A 22,780-nucleotide genomic window follows, 5' to 3' on the forward strand; every position below is an offset into this window, starting at 1 on the left:
GCTGGGGCTGGTCCTGCTTGGAGCAGGGGGTTGGACTAGGTGTGACCTCCTGAGGTCCAACCCTCATTTTGTGTGATTTCCATGATTTAAACTAGCAGTGAGATTTGTGTCAGGGCTCCAGTTGCATAGCAAGGGGTTGAACTGGTCATAGCCATTTTATATCTCTATACAAGTCCGTGCGGCTGATGCGCACTCACCTGCATCTCTCTGATCCCATGCAGACCTGATGTAAATGCCCAGGGTTGAGAGAGCACTGGAAGGGCAGGGGATTTGTGCAGGGCTGATGCCTGTGTGAAAGGAGCGGGAGAAGAAATGGTCTCTTGCACTTGGATGGGTTCATTTCTGGCTGGACTTGTCCACATTGAAAAACCGTGAAGCTTCGAGCCTCCCAGACCAGGATGCTTCAAGCTGGGGCACAACCTAGCATTGTGGTCGCCCAAAAGAGCCATAACTCAGCTCCAAACTATCGTGAAAGCTCAGAGGCACCTGGATCCTCTACAGGGCACCGCTCCGCTTCATCGGCAAGCACAGGAGTGATGCATCGTGCTGCCGGGCCTTATTAATGGTTAATCTTTGTGATTGCACACTGTAATATTACTTCAGCGAAACCGCACCTGTGTTGACATTGCTTAACTCACAGGCCTCCCGCCTTCTTTATGTTGATCCAGAGACCGCAGAGCGAGATGGACTTTACGACTTCCTGAATCAAACCAGAGACAGAACAAAAATCTCCCTGTTCCCCGGGGTACGTGGGTCAGCAGTTATACAAGTGCCTGCAGACAGTGTTAGCACATCCATTGATACAAGCAGCTCGACTCCCAGATCTTTATATGATAGGACTCTAAAGGGTAAAGCAAAGCTAGATGGTGATGGCAGATGACCAGCATTGGTGTTAGACGCACATAGGTGCAGATCCCACGGTACATACTGTTCGTTTAACACGGTCCACACAACCGTAAGGATGGCAGCTCCTGCAAATGTCCATACGACGCATACACGGCCTATTGCGAGAGACTTGGCGGAGAATTAAGAATATTTTAGTTCTCAGAGATGGTCCTCAGCACAAGAAAACTGGCCTTGTGCAGCACGGACACGTAAAGGAAGGGCGGCGGGTTGCTGGTAGGATAGAGAGAGTTATTATGTTTTTGAGTGATTTTTAGCACTGGTTTCCAATGTTTGGGGTTTGTAAATGGATCCTCAAATGTGGCTTTCCCTGGGCGTGTTTGTGTGTTGGTTGTTTTTTAAAATTTAAACCAAGGCATTTCCCCCAAAGGTTATTTCTGGCCAACATGAACGATAGCTAGACTAGGCCTTTTCCCCGGGATGCAGCCTTAAGAGGGGACGTGACTCACTCTCTTGCTCCGTTTTGTGCTTAACAAGACATTTACACCATTGTTCATACTTCAGTCTTTAAAAAAAACAACCACCCAACCCCAGTCCTTTCATCAACGTGCTGTCAGCCCGCCTGCTCCACGTACGGCATGTATTGTGCAGTGTACGCTGTGTACATTCCCTGTTATCACGTTATACGTGTGAAAATATCCAGAGACCTCTTGCTGTCTTATGTGCTTATGGGTTTTTGTTGTTTTTTGGTTTTTTTAATGACTAATCGCAGAGCCAGTGCGGCTGCATCCATAAAAACGAGAGAAGGAAAAATACCGCAGGGTGCAGCAGGCTTCGTTGGGAAGGGTTCGCAGGTTCACAGTGTAGGTGCAAAATCATTGCCCTTCAGTCGGAGACACGTGGTTAGGTACCTGTGAGAAATGGTCATTGCCCTTAAATCGGAGGCACATGGGAGCCGAGGCAGCAATGAGAGCTGTGCTCCCACCGAGCCCACCTGGCTGCACTGGTGCCACCTCAGTCTGGTGGGGAAACACCATGCCATGCGCCCCGTGCTGTCTCAGGCCCTGTCCTGCAGGCTCGACCTCCGACGAGAGCAGACGGCGTGCCGTCTCAGACCTCAGCGGTTGCACAGTGAGGAAGCAGCAGACGTTTCGCGAGTGCGCAGTTAACATTGCCTTCCTGGGCTCAGCCCATTTTGAAGTCAGCCCCAGGGATGCTGAGATGGAGCACGCAGCTCTGGGTTGGACACATGGCCTTTGGAGGGACGGACCTCCTTTGGGAGCAGAGTGCAGGTTTGCAGGTCCCGGGCTGCCCTCCAGCTCCGTTCCTTATAAGGCCACCAAATGTTTCGGCTTCTCCCGCGCTCCCTCCAGCCTTGCTGGCTGTGTGTTAGCAGGGCGGGAGCTGGCCGCTCCGAACCCTCCTGGCCTGCTCTGCGTCAGGTCGTGCCTTACAGACAGGCCATCGTGCTTGGTGTCAGCGGCGTGGCGATGGAGAGCCATTGGGTACGGGAAGGGGGCACAGACCTGCCGCATTCATGGTGACCTGTTGCTTGATTTCGAAAAAGCGCTTGGGGAAAGAGCAGAGAGAAAAGACATCCATGCGCATCGAGACACAGCGTGGTCCCGAGGGACGCCAGGCTGTTTCGGTCTCAATAGCCAGCTTTACCAATATCTGTTGCCTGTAAGAGGGTTGCACGAACCAGCCGTCAGCTGTGATTGACAGGCCTGTTATGTCTTAGCAAGAATCCCATCCCCCCGCCTCCCGTCTCCTCCCCTGCCCTGCCCTGCCCATCCTTTCCCTGGGGGGAATCATTGAAACCAGAATATAAAAATGTTTTGCAAATGTCTATGGGCACGGCTGCCATTTCAGGTTGAAAAGGCTGGGGAGCGCTGATTTGCACATGGGTTGTGGAGTCCAGTAGCAGCGTGCTTGGCTGCCTTCCACATGTAAACAGTCTCTTTTGTTCTGGAGAAGTGTTGGGGATTATATGATGTTGAGCGCACTCGGTCTCCTACTTCCGTATTGTGCCACAGACATGTAATCATCTGGTTCAAGGGGCTTAGTTAATTGTTGACAAAATAGAAACGTTGACGACTGTCTCCTGGTCGGGAAGCAAAGTTGCAAGTCGCCTGGTAGAAAGGGTGTCGTGTCTGGTCTTCCGCTTTGCAGGGATTGATGCCAAATGACATGGATTTGAGCGCCCCAGTCGCGGCATGTGAAAACGGGGCACTCTCCTCTTCCCCTGCCTTCCCTCCCTTGTGCCCAGGGTAGCACCCCTTCCCCCCCTTTGGACTTTTATTATTAAACCCTCTGAAAAATGAATTGAGGCTTGCAAGCATTGTTCGTAATTGTTGTGCAAATGTAATACTCCCTCCAAGCTGTTAAATAGGCCAGCGCTCTGTTTACATGGAGAGGCAGCCAGCTTTCCAAGTGTAATGAGTCAGCTAGATGAACAGAAGGGGTGCAGAATTAATCTGGCATCTGTCTGGCCTTTTCTCAGCTAAACAGGTTTTCGGAGCTCCACGTGAATAGGTACGTACCCCGGGTACAAGCAACCCAGGTGACGCCCTGGGCAGACAGATTTTTTCAGGAATAAATTGGCAAATCCGCGTGGCCTTCAAGACCGATATCTGGGAGACGCTTGAAAGGGAATCCTAAATTGGTCTGGGCTTTAATCCGCCTTCGTTCATGCTTGAGTTGCAGGGGAGAGTCTCCCCGGCCTGCTCCCCCAGCGCTGTACCAGGCCTCAGACGTCCTATGGCACGTCAGGCCGCTTCATGTGCCGTGTGTTTTTAATATCCCTTGTAGAGCGTAAATGAATTTCCATCCTCGGACGCCAAGTCCTTTAGAGTTCCCTTTCCTTAGATTTTCATGCTAGTGTCGAGATGCGTGTGCCTGAATGGGCTCGGGGGCTGGCCTCTCTCCTACAGTCAAAGCACTGCATCTTGGCACGTGGGTGATTCTCTGCTGCCACTAATTTTCCCAATGATTAAGGCTTATACTCTGCCCAGTCAGAGCAGCCTGGATGAGGCATCTCTCTTTGTCACCATATCAAGGCCTGACTGTCTTGACCCTGGGTTTCATGAAGCCCAACAACTGGTCTGTCTCCCTTGGGGAGAAATTAGTTTGCTGCAAGGTGCCCTGTTTAGTCGGTGTTTCGGCCTGGGGCTGGTGTCCTGTGTGGCCGGAGAAGAGAGGCATCCCCGTCCTGCACTGCTGCTCTGAAAGCCAGGCTCCAGGTTCTGTATTTTCCACGTACTGTCTGTTTGGTGGCACCGAGGTGTTGGATTCCCCCTTTCCCTGTGACACCAGTGCCAGCAATGACAGCTTTGGCTTTCGTGGCGTTTCCTGCGGCAGTGCAGGTGGCTCCTTCTTGCTTTCCTCCCTCAGGGAAGAAGCCCTCTCTGTGGTTGTGTCTACATGTGCATTTACACCGGCTTAAATTTACTGTGGAGCAAGATAGGCCAGCATCTACATGTGCAGGCCGTAAGGCACATTAACGCTGTGTGTGGACTGACTAAAGTTAGTCCCAAGTCAGTCCACGCACAAAGCATTTCTGCTCAGTCAGGCATCTACATGTGCATTACCGTGCAGTAACTAATCAGGTGTAAATTTGGTACCTGCATGATGCAGGAATCAAATTTACACCCAAGCTGGTGTAAGTTGCCATATTTACTGTGCAGTGTAGGCATGCACATGTAGACGCACGCCCGTGCTGCATGTGTAGACGTGCCCAGTGGGTATCTGGTACCCAGCATGACCCTCCCTAGGGCTGAACCACAGCTGCAGAGACCTCCGGGTCCTTCTTGCCCTTTTCCCTTCAGTAAACCCGGGTAGACGCTTCTCGCTGATCCGTGCGCAGCCTGGAGCTGGATCTGCAGAGAGAGCCCTGTCCTGCCAGGCGCCTGTTACGTGATGCCTCGCAGTGGGGTTTGGAACAGCTCCGTGGCTGGCTAATGTGGATCGCTGCAGGGCTTTCAGGGGACACAGAGAATTATTTTGTATTTAAAAACAAACCCAACAAAAAACCACCAAACCCAAGCCAACTCCACAGACCCGGTGGGAGAAGCTGGGGCGGTTGGTGATAGACCCCAGAGCTGTTTCCACGATGGCGGGGTTTCCACAGAGCTCTGCCCACTGCCGAATTGTCGGCCAAGGAGGCTCTGGTCCCCTGCCTGGCCACAGAGCAAGCAGAGCAGCAACTTCTGAACGTGATGGGCATTTCATCACCTGGTGTGAAATGAATTGGTGGGTTCCAGCTCTGGCCCCTCCGGGACCAAACACTTGAGGAGTTTGAACCATCTCCTGTTTCAGGTTTAAAAATGGTCCAAGCCTCTTGGAGTGTTGGAAAAAAAATAGTCAAGGAGGTTTTGGCTTCCCCCATCTCACTGCTGTTCTCTCCTCCTTCCCCACCCACAAAATTCCCAGACCCGTGATGGATTTCTGGAGTGACTCAATTCCTGGACAATTTCCTGCAATTGTAGCTCAAAAAAAATAAGAAGCAGCCACAATAAGAGTGAATGGGCGCAGGGTGATGTGCAGGGCTGTGGGTCACTGGGGAAAGGTTCTCCGACGGTGCTTGGAGGAAACCTTTTGCGTGGGCAGTGCCTGCAGGCCATTGGTCTGAAGGATCTGGCTGTGGGTCACCGGTGCTTTTTAGCCTCCGGAGATATTTCTGTTCACCTAAAGGCCCTGCCTGCCCTGGCTCCGGACCACATTTCTGATCTCCGTAACAACACATGCTGCTGTGTGTTTCAGATGTCAGTCGCCTTTTCAGCTCCGTAACCAGGCAACACATGGCATGGGCAACAGAGCTCTTTGTTAGGCTCCTTTAATTGTGCCTTACCTAGGCCACGGCACAATGGCCTTGCTGAGCCGGGGCACGGAGGCCTCTCCGTAAACCATTCAGGGAACACTGCTCCTTGTGTTCCTGCCCTCCCCAGAGGTCAGCACAAAAGACACCTTTTAGGAGGTGCTGGTTGTAGCCGTGTTGGTCTAAAGACACAGGCAGACCAGGTTCTTTGGGTAGATGCAACATCTTTTATTAGACCAACTAAATAGTTGGAAAAATTGTCCTTTGCAAACTTTGGAGCACAAATCCCCTTCTTCAGGCCTAGGGAGAGTTCTTTGGGCATAGGGAGACTCTCCCAATGCCTGAAGAAGGGTGTTTGTGCCCAAAGCAATTTTTCCAACTATTTAATTGGTCTAATAACAGATATTGCATCTACCCAAAGACACTTGTCTACATTTTAGGAGGAGGTTTTGTAGTTCCTTGCTTTAGACACTTGCTCCCCCGGGCCAGTCTTCAGGAGCGTGCATCCCAAATGGTAGCCAGGGGCCAGCTCTGCAAACCATAGCACGTAGAGTCTCTGCTGGGTCTGGCGGGCGCTGAGAGAAGCCCCGCAGGAGCATCCAGAGCAGCGCCATAAGCAGAGACCCAGGGCTCTCCCTGAGTGTCTGCGTGTTGTCCGTTGTGCATCATGTCTGACATTGAATGTTCTTCCCGTGCAAGCCCTGTGCATGGCCTGCAGCCGCCCTGTATTAGCCAGTGACTGCTTTGCCTTTGTGGTGGCCCCTGTTTTTTCACTCTGGCCTGGTATAGTGTTCTTGGTGGCTTGGGTTCATGTGGCAGCGAGGGTTGGAGTGGATGATGTCTAGGCATCGTGGGTGAATGCTTGCACGGGGCTGCAAAGGGCTGGCCTCTTCCAGTCCTGTGTTCTTGTTCGGTCCATTAAAGCCAGAACCGATGGCAGGGTCAGCCCAGCTCTGGGCTTGGACCACCGCTGCTCTGTGCCGGGGAGTCCAGCACAGCCGCGTGGCTGGCTCCGGTAGGTAGCGTCCTGACAGTTGTTTCCCCTCCTGACCAGCCCTTTGTAAAACGCTTGTTTTCTCTGCTTCTCTCTTTGAACAGACGGTTGACGACGAGGCGATGGCAGCATAAATGAAGATCAAGTAAGCACGGCAGAACGATGCCCAAGGGTGGGTGTTCTAAAACACCACAGTCAGAAGATTTCTCTCTCAGCAACGACATGGTGGAGAAACAAACGGGGAAAAAGGTAACTTGCCCCTTCTTTTTACCCTCGCAGCGCTGGGGCTCCGCATAGGCCAGGTGCCTGCTAGCAGCCGGTAGATCTGGAATGAGACACTATTTGCCCAGCAGCAAGCGAAGGGCTCTGCTTCCCGCACGCTCCACTTTGGCCCATAACCCTTGACATGTGCGGAGCAGTGCTGCAGGGGAGCGATGGGGACTTGAGACTGCGTGACGGGGAGGAGTGGGGGGTTACTAAGAGGAAAGTGAGTTTCAGTTCTTCCTGGGTCAGAGAAACCTCCATGGGAGACCCCCTCCCGCACAGCCGTGGGCAGTCTCGGAACGGCTTGTTTGATGTGTGTTGCCATGCAGGCAGCAGGCGCACAAGCCTGGAGGGCTGAGCTGCTTCGAGGAGTCGCTGATGAGGTGCTGGTATCTGAGCTGCTTGGCTGGAGATGTGGCTGCTCGGGGTTGAACGGAGGCTCCCATGCTGAGAGCTGAAGATAAAGTTATTGAAAGGAGGTGTCGGATAGAGGGCAGGCAAACTGAGCAGCTCCCTTCCGCCCGCAGCACTGCCTGCTCGTTTTGGCCCCCGGGCCACCAGACTTTCGGCAGCTCTGATCGGGTCTTGCTGGGTTACAGTCCAGTCCAGAGGCAGCTTCTGCTCTGGCCAGCACAGTAGGCACAAGTCCCTTCCTAAGTGAAACCTAAATGTATGGCAGCTTGTCCTGCTTTGTAGGCAGCTCTTCCCACTCGTTCCTTCCCCCATTTGATCCATTTTGCCTTAGCTCGTCCTGTCTTTGGAGCCCTTTGGACTTCCTCTTTCCAGGGCTGGAAATTGTAATCCAAGCATCACTGGCAATGAAGACACCACCCCCTCGTTCTCCTATCCACCTTTGCTCCTCCCTGTCCCCACTTCCTTCCGCCCCGGGTCCTTCCCCTGCCCTGGATTCCCCCGACAGGGTGCCAGTACGTTCCTCCCAGCTGTGCTCCCTCCCCGAGGAACTGCAGCACCGATGCTATTTCATCTCTCTAGACCACGCTCGTTAGCATAATGTCTGAGCCCTGCCAGGGCAGTGCTGTTTCCCACTGCACGGTGTAACGGGGGCCCCAGGGTGAGGCTGATGCGCTGCACCAAGAGCAGCATCCTTGCCTGGTCCCGGCTGCAGATGTTCTGCAGTCTTGCAGGACCGTGGAGTTGCTGCCTTCTGCCAGCTTCACTCCTGGCTCCGGATGCCTGGATGGCACTGGCAGCTGGGTTCTCTGGGTACCTTTTGTTGCCGGCACAGCCTGTCTCTGCCGGCCTCTCTATGCTCGACAACACACCCTGGGGCTTTGTGCATGTTGAGTGGTTGCAGGGACCAGACTGCTCACAAAGGCTGTAGGGACGGTGGCTTCCTCTCACCTGCAGGAGTAAGAGAAGCAAGACAGAACAGGGAGCTCATTAGGTCATCTTAGGTCAGAGTCAGAAATCAAAGGGGTTGGGGGCATTGGTCCTGCGCTCACGCACGTTTGAATCTGTTTTCAGGGGCAGGCTGAGAAGTGCATCGCTGCTCCCACGCGGAGCAGAGCACGTTGCTAGGACACAGCATGGTGCTTCTGGGAAGAGTGCAGGAGCTGGGAACAGCAGTGTTGAATACGGAGGAGCAGCTGCCAGGCGGAGTGGTAGGGTACCCAGCGAAGGCCAAGCATTCACCCTGGCTGCTCCCTTGCAAATGAGGTTGAAACCCGGCAGTGTTGATTGCACTAGAAATACAGCTGGGGTATTGTCAGTGCTGGGATCGAGCCGCTTGTGGCATGGGTGCCTCGAAGAGGGAAGGATGCAGTCGGTTGTCATCAGATTGGGTGTTATGTCTTGTGGTTTTGTGACAACACTGCTGGCCAAGTCTACACGAGATGCTTTACTGCACACTAGACTAATCTGGTGTCTTGGCCCCAGTTGTTTTTCTTGCCTAGTGCAGGGAGGGCTGGACCCGATGATCTTGCAAGGTCCCTTCCAGCCCCTACAATCTATGAATCTACTGCGGAGTAAAGCGTCACCGTCTACACATGCAAGCGCTTCCTGCGCAGTATATTGGTTTACTGTGCAGTCTGTGTATATGCAGGTAGTAAATTTACTGTGCAGTAGCGCCAAATATCATTGATTGCACCTGAAGATGTGCCCGCCATCTTTTAGTAACAGGTTAGACAAGGATGTGTAAAGGATGGTCTGGATAGGGGTTGGACTACATGACCTGTAAGACGTCCCTTCGAGCCCTGCGTTTCTATGATTCTGTGATCTTTATTTTTTTGCTCCTGCTCATGGGAGTTTAAAGAAAAAGCTGCATTTGGGTCACCCAGAGGATAGGGTTTGCTTGACGGCGGGTGGATATTAGGCGCAGAGCGCTGAGAGCTCCAGTTTGTTTTCTTCAGCTTAATAACTAGGGCATGAATCATTTTTTGCTGACCCACCACAAGTTCCCAGCGCCAACCTTAGAGGCTAGCGTTTCTTAGTGCAAACAGGGAATGTGTTCTCTCTGCTTGTTTAATCCCAGCCCTCTCCACCCGGGAAGGAGTTTCTAGACTCGTGGCCTCTAGGAACTGAGATGAGGTGCAGGGTAATCGGGCAAAGGAGAGCACATCGCCAAGCAGCCCTTTCTGGTTAACTGTAGGATGCTGGGAGCTAGAACAGTGGCTTCTGTGTCCGGAGGGGGTGATCTCTGCCTGGCGGGCAGGATGCAGCCTTTAATTCATCTTGCAGTTGTCAGTGCTTAGCCTGCAGCTCCTTCAGTGCTGTGCCCGCAGCAGGGTGGCTAAGGGGCATAGAGGTTTCTCCGCTGGGCTGTGCAACACTGGGTCTGCTCAGGCCAGGCCAAGTCTCACGGAGGGATGTGCTACGTGCTCATTCTAACAAAGCATTCACATGGCAAATGACTTCAGCACTGAACATGTTTTCTCCTTCGCGTGACCTTAACATGGGCGGTTGTTTTGACATTCAACTAACAGCTCTGAAACGGCTAGGTTTGGAGGCACATAGCTAGAGCGTATGGGGGATTCGGTTGCATATCTGGGAGCATTCATCCTGCAAGCTTGGGGCTCAGTGCTTGGAGGGAATCTGGACACCTCTCCTTCTCGTAGGGGGCTGTTGCTGGTGGAAGCAGGCTCCAGGCTCTTCCCTTTCGGCTGTGCATTAGTTGAGAAGTGGGTAGTGAGCTCCTACCAGTTTCTCAGCCCTCGGTGTCCTGCAGTGCCGAGGTTTTACTAGTTTCTTATTCCGGGGGCGGAGAACAGGCCTCTGTCTAGCAGGTGAGGGGCTTCAACAAAGGTGTCTCTTATTGCTTCTCAGCTATAAGGAGCATTTTTCTCTGAGGCTAGCCAGGAAGAGGAGCATAGTAAGGGAGCGTGGGTCTGATGTGAGCACTGCACATGCTATTCTGCAGAGGCGAAGGGGGAAACATTCATAGCCTCTTCAGAAGACTCAGGGATGAATCAGCCTCTGGAGAAGCTGCTTCAGGTTGAGTTCAGCCCTAAGAGCTTGTATAAAAGTATGCAAGCTGCATGCACGTGCGCCTCTGCAGAGCGCCGTTCTGGGAACAGGTCCTTATCCCTCCGCACCGGCAAACACGTCCACAGCTGAAAACATTGCCAAGTACCACTGCAGTCTGAATCGTAGCGTGTTTTAAGTGGATCCAGCCTCATTATAAACACTGTTAGAAATCACGAGAGAGAACTTTTTGGAGGGGGTAATGGCATGGTCCAGAGGGCTGGTGCATGCTCTGGGTGCAAGGGAAGGCCATGCTTGGCCCCAGCTTTCAACATGCCTGTGGCTAGTGCAGCTCTGCTATGTGGAGCAAACTGAACATGCGCTCCAGGAATTGCTGCGTATCACTCTCCACCTCCGCCTGGGCATGTGGACACGGGCACTGTTGCAGTGCCCGGCCACAGGTACCAGGCACCTGGTAGAGGGAGGTGCTAGCGTCTTACCAAACATGGGGGCAGGGGAGCTCAGCCCCTATTGAGGCAGGTCAGTCTGATTGGGAAAGGCCGTTCCAAGCCTGGCACCCAGTGCAAAGCATGCCCAGTGCGTGTTGTGCTCATCGATGCCATTACACTGTCTGCAAAGCAGCTTCGTCCTTTTATTTTTTACTCCATCTCTCTGTGCTTCAGAGGCTGACATGTAACCCACAGCAGTGCAGTGTGTCACCCTTTGTAGCCTGCAGTGGGCTGAGGGCTTAAGGTACTGAGCAAGTGAGCAGGCCCCCCAGTCTCTTTTCCATGGGCCATGGGGGCTGTGGCCACACTTGGGTTGTGGGGGTCCTGGGCACTCGCAGTAGCAGCGGGGACAGGCTTTGAAGGGTGTCGCTCAGCCATCAGCTGAGATGGAGGAAAGGTCCCTGTGACATACCCACAGGGGAAAGGCACAACAGTGCCGAAGAGATGAGCATCCGAGAAGCGTGAAGCTAACCAGGGTGACGCTTTCAGACTTAGAATTTCGATGCTTTACCTTCCAGGGGGTGAAATCCTGGTTGCTTTTCATGAGGCTCAGGGTCCTCAGTTCCCAAGACATGAAAGGCTCGGACTTTAGCTCCACACCGCCGATATGCTCTTGAAGGTTTTATCTGACCACCGGAGCTGCAACAGGCTGGCAAACGCTTGCCGCCTTGCTCTCCACCAGCATTTTGGTGCTGGGTTTTAGATTGGAGGGTGCTTTCTGCCAGAACGCTCTTGGGGTGACCTTGGACCAGCTGCCCTGTGTCTGCTGCTTGGTTCCCCATCTGTAATCCTTCCACTCTCCCACCCATTGTGCCCGCACCATTCAGACAGTTAGAGGTGGCCTCTGTCCTGAACAGCTCTTGGAAACCACGGGAACCCCAATTAGATGGGGTCCCCAGGCCCTGCCATAATCCCAGTTGCTCAACTCCCGTCATCAAGGAATCTGCCTTTGATTGTGCAGGAGCCGTGGTTCCATCGCGGGGTTTTCGGAAGGAAATTTCTCGGCCACTTGGCCATTTTGAGGATGCTCTGCTTTCCCAGGGCTTCATTTTGTTTTTGTTCCATTGCTGTGGATTTTTTCCTCGGTGTTGCAATGTGAAATGCTTTCAACCCAGTTTGCAGACCAAAGGGCTTTGGGGATTTCCATCACCTGGAAGTGCAAAGCTTTGCATAAGAGTTTGGAATGTGGGTCGGTTTTGTCAACAGTCAAGTGAAATTATGTTCTTTGTGGAGCCAGAGCAGAGGTCTCAGCAGTTCAACGTGGGCTCGTGCCCAGGTCCACGGCCTGCTCCTAAGTGGCGGTGCTGGGGAGGAGGGAGCAGGGGGCTGCCTGTTCGACGGTACGGCGCAGGCCAAGAGTTTGCCGACTCCTCCCTATCAGAAGGCTGCATTGCTGTGCCTCGGTGGACATGTGGCACATGCTTTCATGGGTCCTGAAAAGCTAGAAATTATTTCTCCCTTGCTCAATCCTAAATTTTGGAACCATCGAATGATGCAGACTCACCCAGCGTGGAAGACGGTGTGGACCGATGTGACCTATGTGTGCTGGGTCGTTCCAGATCTCTGCTCTGCTCTCCCTTCCCTCCTGGGTCACCTGTGCTCTGCCATCACACCTCCGCTTTATGATGCCTATCAGGACCAAGTAATTGCAGAGAGCCCAAGCAATTTCAGATGAACTTCTTTACTGCCTGTGACAGATCTGCGGAGTAGAGGGAAGGCCGCGTGCCGTGAAAAGAAACGTGGCTTGGTTTTCTGTAAAAGGAAGGGCATGCCTTCTCATCACGGCTGGATCTTCGCACTGCCCCAGGGTGGGAGGCGGACAGCATTTTCATCATTAGCTGTTGCAGCTAGTTACCTCTATGGTAAATTTTTACTAGCAGCCTTACTGCAGCAATTGCCATAGGCTTATGATCCAGTAAAAGGTTCCTCGTGGCTCAGAGCGTATGAATTACTACAAGTGCCTACCTGCTTGTCAGGCGGCAGCTTATTAATATCTGATACCTTTCTGGCTGCGGCTCCTTTCGACAGTGGGGTAACTTTGGGCTCTTGCCTTTTGTTCTCTGCTACGATTGATATGCTGTGTTAATTTGAAACAGGGGAATTATTGACTGCCTTGGAGCACTAATTATAGATAGGGGCTGTCCCAATCCTTTTCCACAAGGAGAATCATTTACAGATTAACTCGCTGTGCCTTTCTTTGAAAACACAAGTGTGAAATTTGTTTTTCAAAGTCCTGATTTAAAATGGTTATTAGTTTCAACTAACATGAGGGCCACAAGCTTTCCCAGGATGATTTGAGCCCAGCAACACTGCCAGCCTGTGTTTGCAAATCCAGTTCCCGAGGAGGAAGAGTGCTGTCCAAGCAACACAAAGAGCATCTTGGGCCTTCTCAAGCTGAAATCTGGTCTGGGGTTGCAGACAAATAAGCAGTTGCACTTTTGTGTTGCACACAATCGAGTCTTTGTCATGGACGTTGCATTCTGAAGCTCTTTGGCGTGGAGCTTGGGTGTCTTCTGCACAAGTGCTCAGTGTCTCAGAAACCCTGACACGTTGTGCTGGGGCTGTAAGCGGGTCCCTGGCCTGTAACTCAGAAAGAAATGCATTAGTAGCCCCTTTACGTTCCTTTTGCAAAGCTGAATCTGCCCACAGGCAGAGAGCCAGGAGCATGAAAGCTGCAGTGGCCAAGGCTCGAACAGTGAAGGTGTCATTTCAGACATGTCAGCTCTGACAGGTGTTTCTTGAAAGCTCTTGCAGACGCAACCCTCTTGATGTGCCATGATGCTGGCTGTCTGGAGGCCCTGCATACAGGAGATTTCAGCTACAAAAAAGATGGCATTTAGTTCGCTGGCTTGTGACATGGAGTAATACGCAGGCCGGTGCCTTGAGGAGCGAGCTGCCGGTGGAGAAAAGCATGCCCGGAGGCTTCCCCGGTCCAGTTGTTCCCCGGGGAGGAGTGACGGTGTTTCAGTTCAGAGCGGCTGTGATGGAGCAGGAGAATTGCTCCTACATTGTGTTCCCTGAGTTTGCAGGTGAACGTCCACTGGTGATCCCACTGAGACGGCCTCCGCATAGAGAAGGCACTGCGTTAGCCTGTGGTATCACTGCTTTGCTAGTAATCGAGGTGCCACATTAACGGTGCCATCTCTGGAGGGGGAAAAGCAAACTACCCTGCTCGAGTGGCTCTCTGCAAGTTCTGATTGTCAGCTCTAATTGACTCAGGAATAATCTCGTCTCTCCGGCTGCGTGCCGGTGCTCCCCACTCACCCCTGGCTGCGGGGTAATAGTATTCCTCTGTCTCTCTGGCTTGCAGAGGTAAACTAATACCTGTCCCTGACCTTGTCACGCTCCTGATCTGTTCAGAATAGTGCCTGGCACAAGAAGCGGCATAATTCCTTGTTGCAAGCTATTTTTATTTGCAAGTCAGAAAATAAGACAAAAGTATTTTACTGCTGAGCTTTTAAACAGAATGGCAGTGTGTTTATTTTGGCTGTTCCGGATTTGTTCTGGCACCCTGCTAACTCCAGCGACGAGGGAAAGCTCTCTACTCCTTATCTCGAACAAGGCGCTCCTTTTTCCAGTTCCAAATGTTAAGTAATAACGCTGCTTCTCTGGATATTTGTTACTGGCTCCATCCAACCACAAGCAGAGGTGGTCTGCGCTACGGCGGAGATCCTGCTGTAGAGCTGTTAGCCACGGTTCATAGAGCTTAATTTAAAAAAAAAAAAATCCTTGGGTTTTGAATCCATTTTGTAAGATCTCAGTATTGTGGTTGGAACATATATCACGGAGCCTGAGCTTTAATACCAACCCTGTTCAACCAGCAATATCTCCTGAAACAGGCAAACAAAGTAATCTGCGTGCGGAGCCGGTACCAGATAGAAACGAAGAGGAAGGACCGGGGTACACGCGGTGACGACACGGTCTCATGACTGCTGGCACCATGAGCCACCTGCTAGGATCTTGCCAGTTTGATGCAGACAGCGTATTTCAGAACAAGGGGATTTCTGTTGGGTTTGGTGGCTGGGGTTGCTTGCCGTGCCGTAGCAAGGCTGTATGATTTGGGTACATTTTTCAAAGTCAAGCAAAGCAGAAGTTTAGGGTCTAGCTTTTGCTGAGGTCTTGAAATCAGAGTTGTGTTAAGAAAATGTCCATTTTGGCTCTGCTTTTGCAGCAGTAAACTTGGGACGCTACGTTTCCAGAAGAGGAGAGGTCATTTACCCGGGGATGTTAAAAACCCGTGAGTCTTCTGCGTGCGGTGAGTCCCGCAGGCAGCTTCAGACTGGCGCTGAATGCTTCAGGCCAGACCCAGAGGGGGCTCCGGTGTCTGAACTCGCACTCGCGCTGACTTTCCCGAGCCCGTGCTTGGGGGGCAGAGCGGTCAGCTGTGGCCATCAGCTCCTTGCTTAGGTTTCCGGGGGGTGTTCATTAACAAAAGGGATATTGGTCTCATTCACCACCCAGAGGAGCTCTGAAATAAACCTCCCTCCAGTCGCCTTCTCTCCACTTCCCTGCCTCTTCAGTCGTTGTGGGCCGCAGACTAGGATGCCGGCTCTGAAGTAGTGAGGGGTGGAGAAAACAGAGGCCCGGCTGACGGAAGAGTGGGCTCTCTGGCTCCCTCAGAGCAGGCTGGCTGGGACTTGGCAGCCTGATTTTTGATGTTGCTGCATACATCATGAACGATTTCCGTGTGTTTGGCTGCAGGGCAGATCCCGTAGACAGTCAGGAACTACAGCAGGCTTTTCAGCTGCCAGAATGTTCTCCAGGCTTGTGCTGGGACCCAGCCCTGCACACCTCAAGGAAAAGCCCTCGGCTCGCAGCGTAGGATGAGGGATTGCAAGCTCCCTTTTGTTTCCCAGCGAGACTGCGCTTCCCCACTGCCCTGCGACGCTGTGTGCACACCTTCCCCCCAACCGCTGCTCCCAGGGGTGTGCTTTGTGCTCAGAAGCAGGGAACCCTAAAAGCCACCTGGGAGTTTTGCAAGAAAACTCCCCCAAAAACCCCAGCTTGGTCCTGGCACTTCCTGTTTCTCTCTCGCTCATCTCTCACCGTGATGCTCCATCCCCACAACAGAAAGTACTAATTCGATAACCCCGTGTGACAGTGAGTGAGCTGCTGAGCTACCCCGCAGCGCTGTGCTCCCGCAGCCCCTCTTGGTGCTCCTTGCTCAGTAGGTCACTGGACTCTGCAGGCAAAACGGCCAAGCTGTGCTCCCGCACCACAGGAGAGCGCATGCACTCCCTGCGCAGCCTGCCCTGACCCTGCTCTGTCTGTGGTTTGTCCTCAGTTCAGCGTTGCTCTCTCTTAATTAAGAGATGTAAACAGATTATTTCTGGGCGAATGGGCTGACAGTGGCACCAGGTGCTGCCCTGCAGGATGGCGGAGTGGGAGTGAAGCTGGAGGGGCATCTCAGGCTCCACTCTTCACTCTGCAGGCTCTGTATGCTCCCATGGCTGGCAGCTCAGCTCTGGGGAGAGCGACTCTCTGCTAGCCCCTTTGCTCTGCTCAGAAAGCACGGCACTGAGGAGTTTGGGGAGGGTAGCTCCAAGCATCACAGGTTTGCGGAGACACCCAGAGTGTACCTGATACCTTCCCAGCTACCCAACACGCTGCATGGGTACCCCTGTAAAGCAGCCAGCAGAAACCTCAAGTTCATACTCTCCCAGCAGCTGCATCAGCAGCATGATCTGAAAAGCCTGTTTGATCTGGTGCAATGGAAGGAAAACCTCTCAGGAGAGAATCTGGTTTTCTGTGGGTGACCCTGAAAGCTATAGGAACCTGGACTGGGGTACAGTTGCGGGGAGGGAGGGAGATGACAGCCTTTTTCATGTCCTGCAAACTGTAAGAACCTGGACTTGGGCACAGTTGGGGGGAGAGAGGGAGATGACAGCCTTTTTCATGTAAGCAGATGTCCCAGGAGAGCCTCATGTGAATCTTTTCCCTTTCCTTTCCAGGATAAAGATAAAGTTTCTCTAACCAAGACTCCAAAGTTGGACCGGAGTGATGGCGGCAAAGAGGTGAAAGAGAGAGCTACCAAACGGAAGTTGCCTTTCACTGTTGGAACAAATGGAGATCAAAAAGACTCAGATACAGGTAAGGGACTCTACACACCCAACCACTGACCCGTGGGCTCAGACCTGGGAGAGCAGCTGGTTGAGTTTCTCCTAAGAAACAAAGTTCTTAGGTGGCCGTGCGGTGGTGTTTGAAGCCACAGAGGTAGAGGCGGTTGAACACGGAGGGTAGCATTGCACAGCGTTATGTACGGAGTGCAGTGCATTATGGTTGGTGATGAGCTTGATTGAGTCGAACACAAATGGGCTTATCAAGAGACGTGTTCTTCGGCTGCGTGACGATCCTTCCTGTTCAGCTTTTAGCTAATCCAATTCATCAACTGAGACTTCAGCTGGTGAGGAAGAAGCACTGAGCCTCAGAGCCAGAACTTGCTAGATAGGAGGTTTCCTAAAAAACCTTAGAGAGAGAGAGAGAGAGAGAGTGTGTGTGTGTGTGTGTGTGTCTGGATAGTGAACCTGCTGCAGCGTAGCACTTGCTGGCTTTACTGCTTTTGATGCAGGGCCTTGCTGTGTGCAGATGGGAAAGCCAGTGTAGTTTTTGGTGCAGCAAAAGAGATCCAGTCCATGACTGCATCATCTCGTACAGCGCTGGGGAATCTGCCCTTGAAGTATTGCATAGTACTGGCTGTTTTGAGTATCAGAAACCCTGCAATCTGTGCGGGAGATCAAGGAAGCACAGCAAAAATGGAGAGCAAGAGCTAGTCCTGTGTGGTTTGGTTACAAAGATAAAGTGTCTGGGAGAGGCAAGTCTGCCAGCGATCGGCTGAAGACAGTCCCCGGCTCAGTGCCGAGTTAATAATAGGGTGAAACTAGTTAGGGAATGAATAGGAAAATGTTCTTGATGGAGAGCTCTGACCTGTGGGACCCCAGGGAAGTGATGAAGCCCCCACTGTTTGAGCTGCTTCCACCTTAGGTGTGTCCTGGCACGGATGCCCAGAGACGTTTTTATTGTCCGTGTCCATTCACCTGACACCTCGGTTGTAACCCAATGGCAGAACTGAGGGATTCCAGGCATGTCCATGGAGGATGTGGCTCCTTGTCTCTGCAGCAGGATTTGGGGCATTTATTGCTTTTCCTGAGTTAGGTGCCAAGGTCAGAGTTCGTTGTGACCGGTCACAGTCCATGGCACCTTTGGCGTGCACAGCTGTGGGCTGATCTTGTTTGGCTTGCAAGTTGGCAGGTCATTGTCCGAGCATGTTGGGCAGCAGTTGGTTTCACTGGCTGAGCCGTCAGGCTCTGCTTGCTCATTTGTGCTGAATGGCCAAGTCTTTCGTAGCTGAACCTCTGCATCCAGGGACAGTTTCAGGGTGTTAATCGTAGCCGGTACCGATTGCCAGATCTAGGTATGAATCGTCATTTATTTTTCCGTTCTTGGTGCACAGATGAGTAAGCCAGTAGATCACCGAGGTCGTAGTACATTGCAGCAAGGAAGGGCAGTCCATGCCTTGTTTGGGAGCAGGCGGTGTGACGATGCTCAAGTTGTGGTCCTGACTCATTTTCAGAGAAGGCCGTTTGGGGTCGGGGTAGGATTTGCCCGGGTGACTGTCAGATTATTCACTGTGCTCTAGGGCTCGGCCTCACTTGAGTGAGCCGGAGTCTCCGACCAACACCTGGAAGGTGCCCAGAGCCACCGCGGGAAGGAGGTTGAGAACACCGCTGCCACCTGGTAACACACACTTCCTCCCCCCACCCCGCCAGCACCAAATGTGGGCAGAGAGAAAGAGCGAGAAGTCCCTTGTAAGCGATTTCAAGATGATTAAAATGTCATGCTCGTTTGTAGCAGTCTCTTACCTTTAGTCGTCGGGGCTGTGCAGAGCTGGCGCTGACACGCAGACATCAAAGCGGTACCCTTGCAGCTGCATCCATCAGGGGCTGGAAGATGGTAATTTAGCTTTGCAAGGGTGCCTTTAAATGCCACCCAGTAATCTCGAAACGCGGGAAGGGTGTGGGTGAGTGTCTAACCACCCAGCCGAGTGAGGCAGGAAGCGAGTGGGTCTCACTCGGGAGGGGGCCGGGAGCTCAGGTGCGGGGCGTGCTGCGGGCAAGGCTGCTGCCTCTCGTGATGCTTGATTGCTCAGAGAATCGCCGGGCTCGTTTCCCTGCCATCCCCTCTCCTGTCACGGGCTAAAGCATGTCGTTGAGCTGTGGCTTGGTTTTGGCAGCTTGGCTTTCAGCTTGCCTCCATTTACTTGTATGCATGCGAAGTCACCCATTTAACATGTTTCCCAAACCAGTGCCTGGGGTTGTAGTGCACCCGTGGGTCTCGACCTCCGTAGACTCAAGGCCTCCCTCGTTAGATTCAAGGCCCTCCTTGGAAAATAGGTCCATAGATGTTAGGGGCTGGAAGGGACCTCAGAAAATCATTGGGTCCAGCCCCGCTGCACTTGGGCAGGAAAAAATGTCAGCTCTTAGCTTTCACTTGTTTCTGGACTACAGAAAAATAGTAGAGCAAGTCTTCTGCGGCCCCCAACCCAGGAGGACCACGACCGGGCAGAATGGCCTTGATGCAAGGGACTCCTGTCTGAAATCTCTGGGTTTCTCTTGAGAATCTGGTGTAGGTGTTTGCACACCCAACAGTGCTAATATTGCACAACCCTGGGGCCCCATAAAAGGATCTCATGGGGCCCAGTTGAGAATCGCTGCACTTACATGCTTAAGGTCATGGCTGGCAAGCTACTGAAAGAGAGACTGTTGTCTCCAAGCACGGGGCTTCCAGCACTGTCCTCCCTCTCCCTCTGGAGAAATGCTGCTCCGCTGAGTAGCGGGAGGAAAGAAAGCCCTTTCCCAGGTTTGATTGCAGCTCTTGCAAGGCCTGGGGTTGTTCCTCAGAGCTAATGAGGCTGGGGGCCCTGGGTTCATTTCCGTAAGGCAGCCCTGCTCCTTGGAGCGCCGTCCAGGGCACTTGGGACCATGCGGACGTCAGTGTGTTTCTTAACTGCTGTTTGACGTTTAGGCTGAAATCTGAGAGCTGGGAATTAGGACAAGCGGCGTTCCCTCCTGCTGGCACAGGGCAGCGTTCCCATGAACGGATCCAACAGGAACGCGTCCCTGGCTGCATCCTCCGCGCTCTGGGCTGTGCCGCCTGAGCTCGGTGCGCCTGGGGGAGACCTTGCAGGCTGGCTCCGGCGAGCACGTGTGAGCAAGCACGGCAGCTGCCACTTTTTATTCCCATCTCGCTTCCCACTTCTGAACTGAAGGGGAAGGCGAGCTGCCTGCGTGGGGTCCGTCAGCAGGATGCGAGGCGGGGGTGCGGGGTTGTCCCCGTGCTCGTGGTGTTGGCTTGGCCTTGCATGGCTGCACAGGCTGGGCAGGAGCGGCCAGAGCAGGTGTTTTGGTCCTTGTAGGGCTTGGTGAAGGCCTGTTCTGCTCCTTTCCCTGTCTGTTTTCTCTTGGTGGTGGCCCAAAGTTTCCAGCTCCATCTCGACTTGCCGACCACTTGCTCCCTGTCCATAGCCCTTTCAGCTGCTATCCCAGGCAGGGGGAGCGTGTGGGCTGGGCGGGCATCTGCGTTGGTCCCAAATCGCGGTACAGGGGGTGTTGCGGAGGCAGCCCGCCCTTCTCTGCATCCAAGCCTATAATGCTTGCGGAGGGCTGATGCCTTCAGGAAGGCAGCAAGCAGGCCGTTTCATTCCTCATCTGCCTTATTTCCCAGCTCGTGCCCCACCCTGACAGGATGTTCCTGTGTGCACTCCCAAGTGCCACACAGCGGGGCTTGTTCGCCGACTTGCACGTTCTTGGCATGGGTAGTGGAAGATCTTACTCGCGTGCACTGTCGTACAACAGACGGTGGTGGGACACTAGGACCAGCGTTAACTCGGCAAAGTTTATCTGCTCCGAAGTGACCCCCAGAGCCAGAGTCCTGGGGCCCTGGGTGGTTGTTATCCAGGTGCATGCTCTGTTTAGGGAAAAAGGAAAGTAATTAGCCCTGAGCCTGGGCAACAGGCAGGTGACAAACTACTTGTGGGTGCTGCCAGTCAGTCGGATGGCTGGCTGATGCTCCAGAGCAGGGTCTGCCCGGTGTTACCCCACTGAACTGAGAGCGGAGCCAGGGCTGGTGTCATTCACGGGTCAGCCCCCCGTGTGTGTGGTGAAGTTAGCTGCCCCCGTGCTGCATTTAGATGAAACGTACCCCAGAAGCCTGCATCTTGCCCCCGCTTCCCTGCTCTCCCCCAGCTTGGGTTCAAGCCTGCACGGCCCCAGCACTGCCTGCAACCTGTGTGCCATGCTGGGTGCCACGTTCGAGGCAGCGTGGTACAACCGTGCCAGGGCAAGAGAACGAAGCTGCCCCTTGCCCCGCTGCTGCAGAAGAGGCAGGCGCTTCCTTAGCACCGTCTTCATGTGTTGAGACGGAAGCATGCCATTTTCCAGGCATGTTTGCCAATGTACAGATGCTTGCAAGAGGGACACGGAGGCAGCCGGAAAGAGGGGTGGGGGCAGGAGTATAGCAGGACTGGCAGAAGGTGAAACCACCTCGGTGGGAAAGGGCAGGCAGCAATCGAGACTCACAGAAACAAAAATTCTTGGCTGGGTTCCTCCGGGCCATGTCTCCTGCGTGGTTTTACAGCAAGCTGCTCGCTGAGTCACGGAGCTGACTCAAAGGCACCAGACTCCCGGGGCGCCAATTCTGCGCTTTCCATCCCCCTGCCTGTGCCTGCTGTGCCAACAAGCGCAGGGCTTCGCTGGTGACTTGCTTTGGCCCCTCTCCGGCAGCGCTGCATACCAGGCGGCGTGCTGCTGCTCGAGGTCGAGCGCTGGAGCGTGCAGTCCAGGAGGCAAAACTCCTGCACCTGGGTCGTGTTGAAAACAGCTTGACTTCAGCTTGAAGGTTTTACTGTTGTGCTTAAGCGTGCGGCTTTGGCCGCTGGAAGGTGTCGCGGTGGTTTTCAGATCCTGGGTCGGCAGGGGGTACGTTTTAATAAAACCTCCAGAACGCTCTGGTTTCATTCCAGCCAGCAGGAGCAATCTGGGCCAGAACGCACCACCCATGCCGGGACCAGAATTGGCCATCTCGAGGCGTTTTGCTCTTGCAGCCATAAACCATACTTCATTTTAGCTTTCACCAAGGTGGGATTATACTGAGTCGGGGTGGGGGTGGGGACGATGACCCCTGTGCATTTCCCGGCGCATTTTCTCTAGTTCTGACATTTTGTTGGCTCTTCTGGGGCTGGCGATGGACTTCATGCCAACCCTCTTTGAGTTTCACTCCTCCTCCCCTTCTGTCTGGCTCAGATGCTGGAGGAGCAAAGCTTTTATACTGCCTTGTGCTGCAAGCCAGGCCACGCGAAGGTTGAGCCTGGTTTGCTTAGTCCTGTTCATACGTGCCATCTGGAGCTAGGTAACCAAGTCCAAGCTAAAAACCTGGGAACAAGGTGGCATGCAGACGCCCTGCGCTTATGCCTGCTAAGCATCTCTTTGGTTTTACGATAACGCTGCTTATCTGTTGGAAATAGCTGTGGTGTAGACACCCACACAGTCAAATGGGTCGCCAGCTGGCTGGAGGGCTGCACCCAGAGGGTGGTGGTGGATGGGTCCTTCTCAACCTGGAGGGACATGGGCAGTGGGGTCCCCCAGGGCTCGGTCCTCAGGCCCGCACTGTTCAACATCTTCATCAGTGATTTGGACAAGGGGGTAAAAAGCACCTGCTCAGATTTGCTGATGACACTAAGATGTGGGGGGATGTGGGCACGCTAGAAGGAAGCAACAGGCTACAACCAGACCTAGACAGGTTACAGGGGTGGGCGGATGAGAATAGGATGGGATTCAACACAGACAAGTGCGAGGTGATACACCTGGGGAGGAACAACTGGCACCATACCTACAGGCTGGGGAACTCCCCTCTTGTCAGCACGGAGGCGGAAAAGGATCT

At 53.3% G+C, this 22,780-nt stretch overlaps 1 protein-coding gene across 2 annotated transcripts in view; it reads left to right on the forward strand.

Annotated features, from left to right (window-relative positions):
- ANKRD11 (ankyrin repeat domain 11) overlaps positions 1–22,780 on the forward strand; it is a 203,780-nt gene that overhangs the window by 149,452 nt on the left and 31,548 nt on the right. Inside the window, exons 3-4 of one of the 2 annotated variants that reach the window (XM_019505382.1) lie at positions 6,758–6,902; positions 16,798–16,936. In XM_019505382.1, coding sequence (XP_019360927.1) covers positions 6,816–6,902; positions 16,798–16,936 — 226 coding nt within the window. In that variant the 5' untranslated portion in view covers positions 6,758–6,815. Of the gene's footprint in view, positions 1–6,757; positions 6,903–16,797; positions 16,937–22,780 lie in introns of those variants that run through there. The other variant, XM_019505383.1, reaches the window with a different exon arrangement.

The sequence above is a fragment of the Gavialis gangeticus genome, unplaced genomic scaffold (assembly GCF_001723915.1).
Source record: "Gavialis gangeticus isolate Ggan-Ray unplaced genomic scaffold, GavGan_comp1, whole genome shotgun sequence".
NCBI lineage: Eukaryota > Metazoa > Chordata > Crocodylia > Gavialidae > Gavialis > Gavialis gangeticus.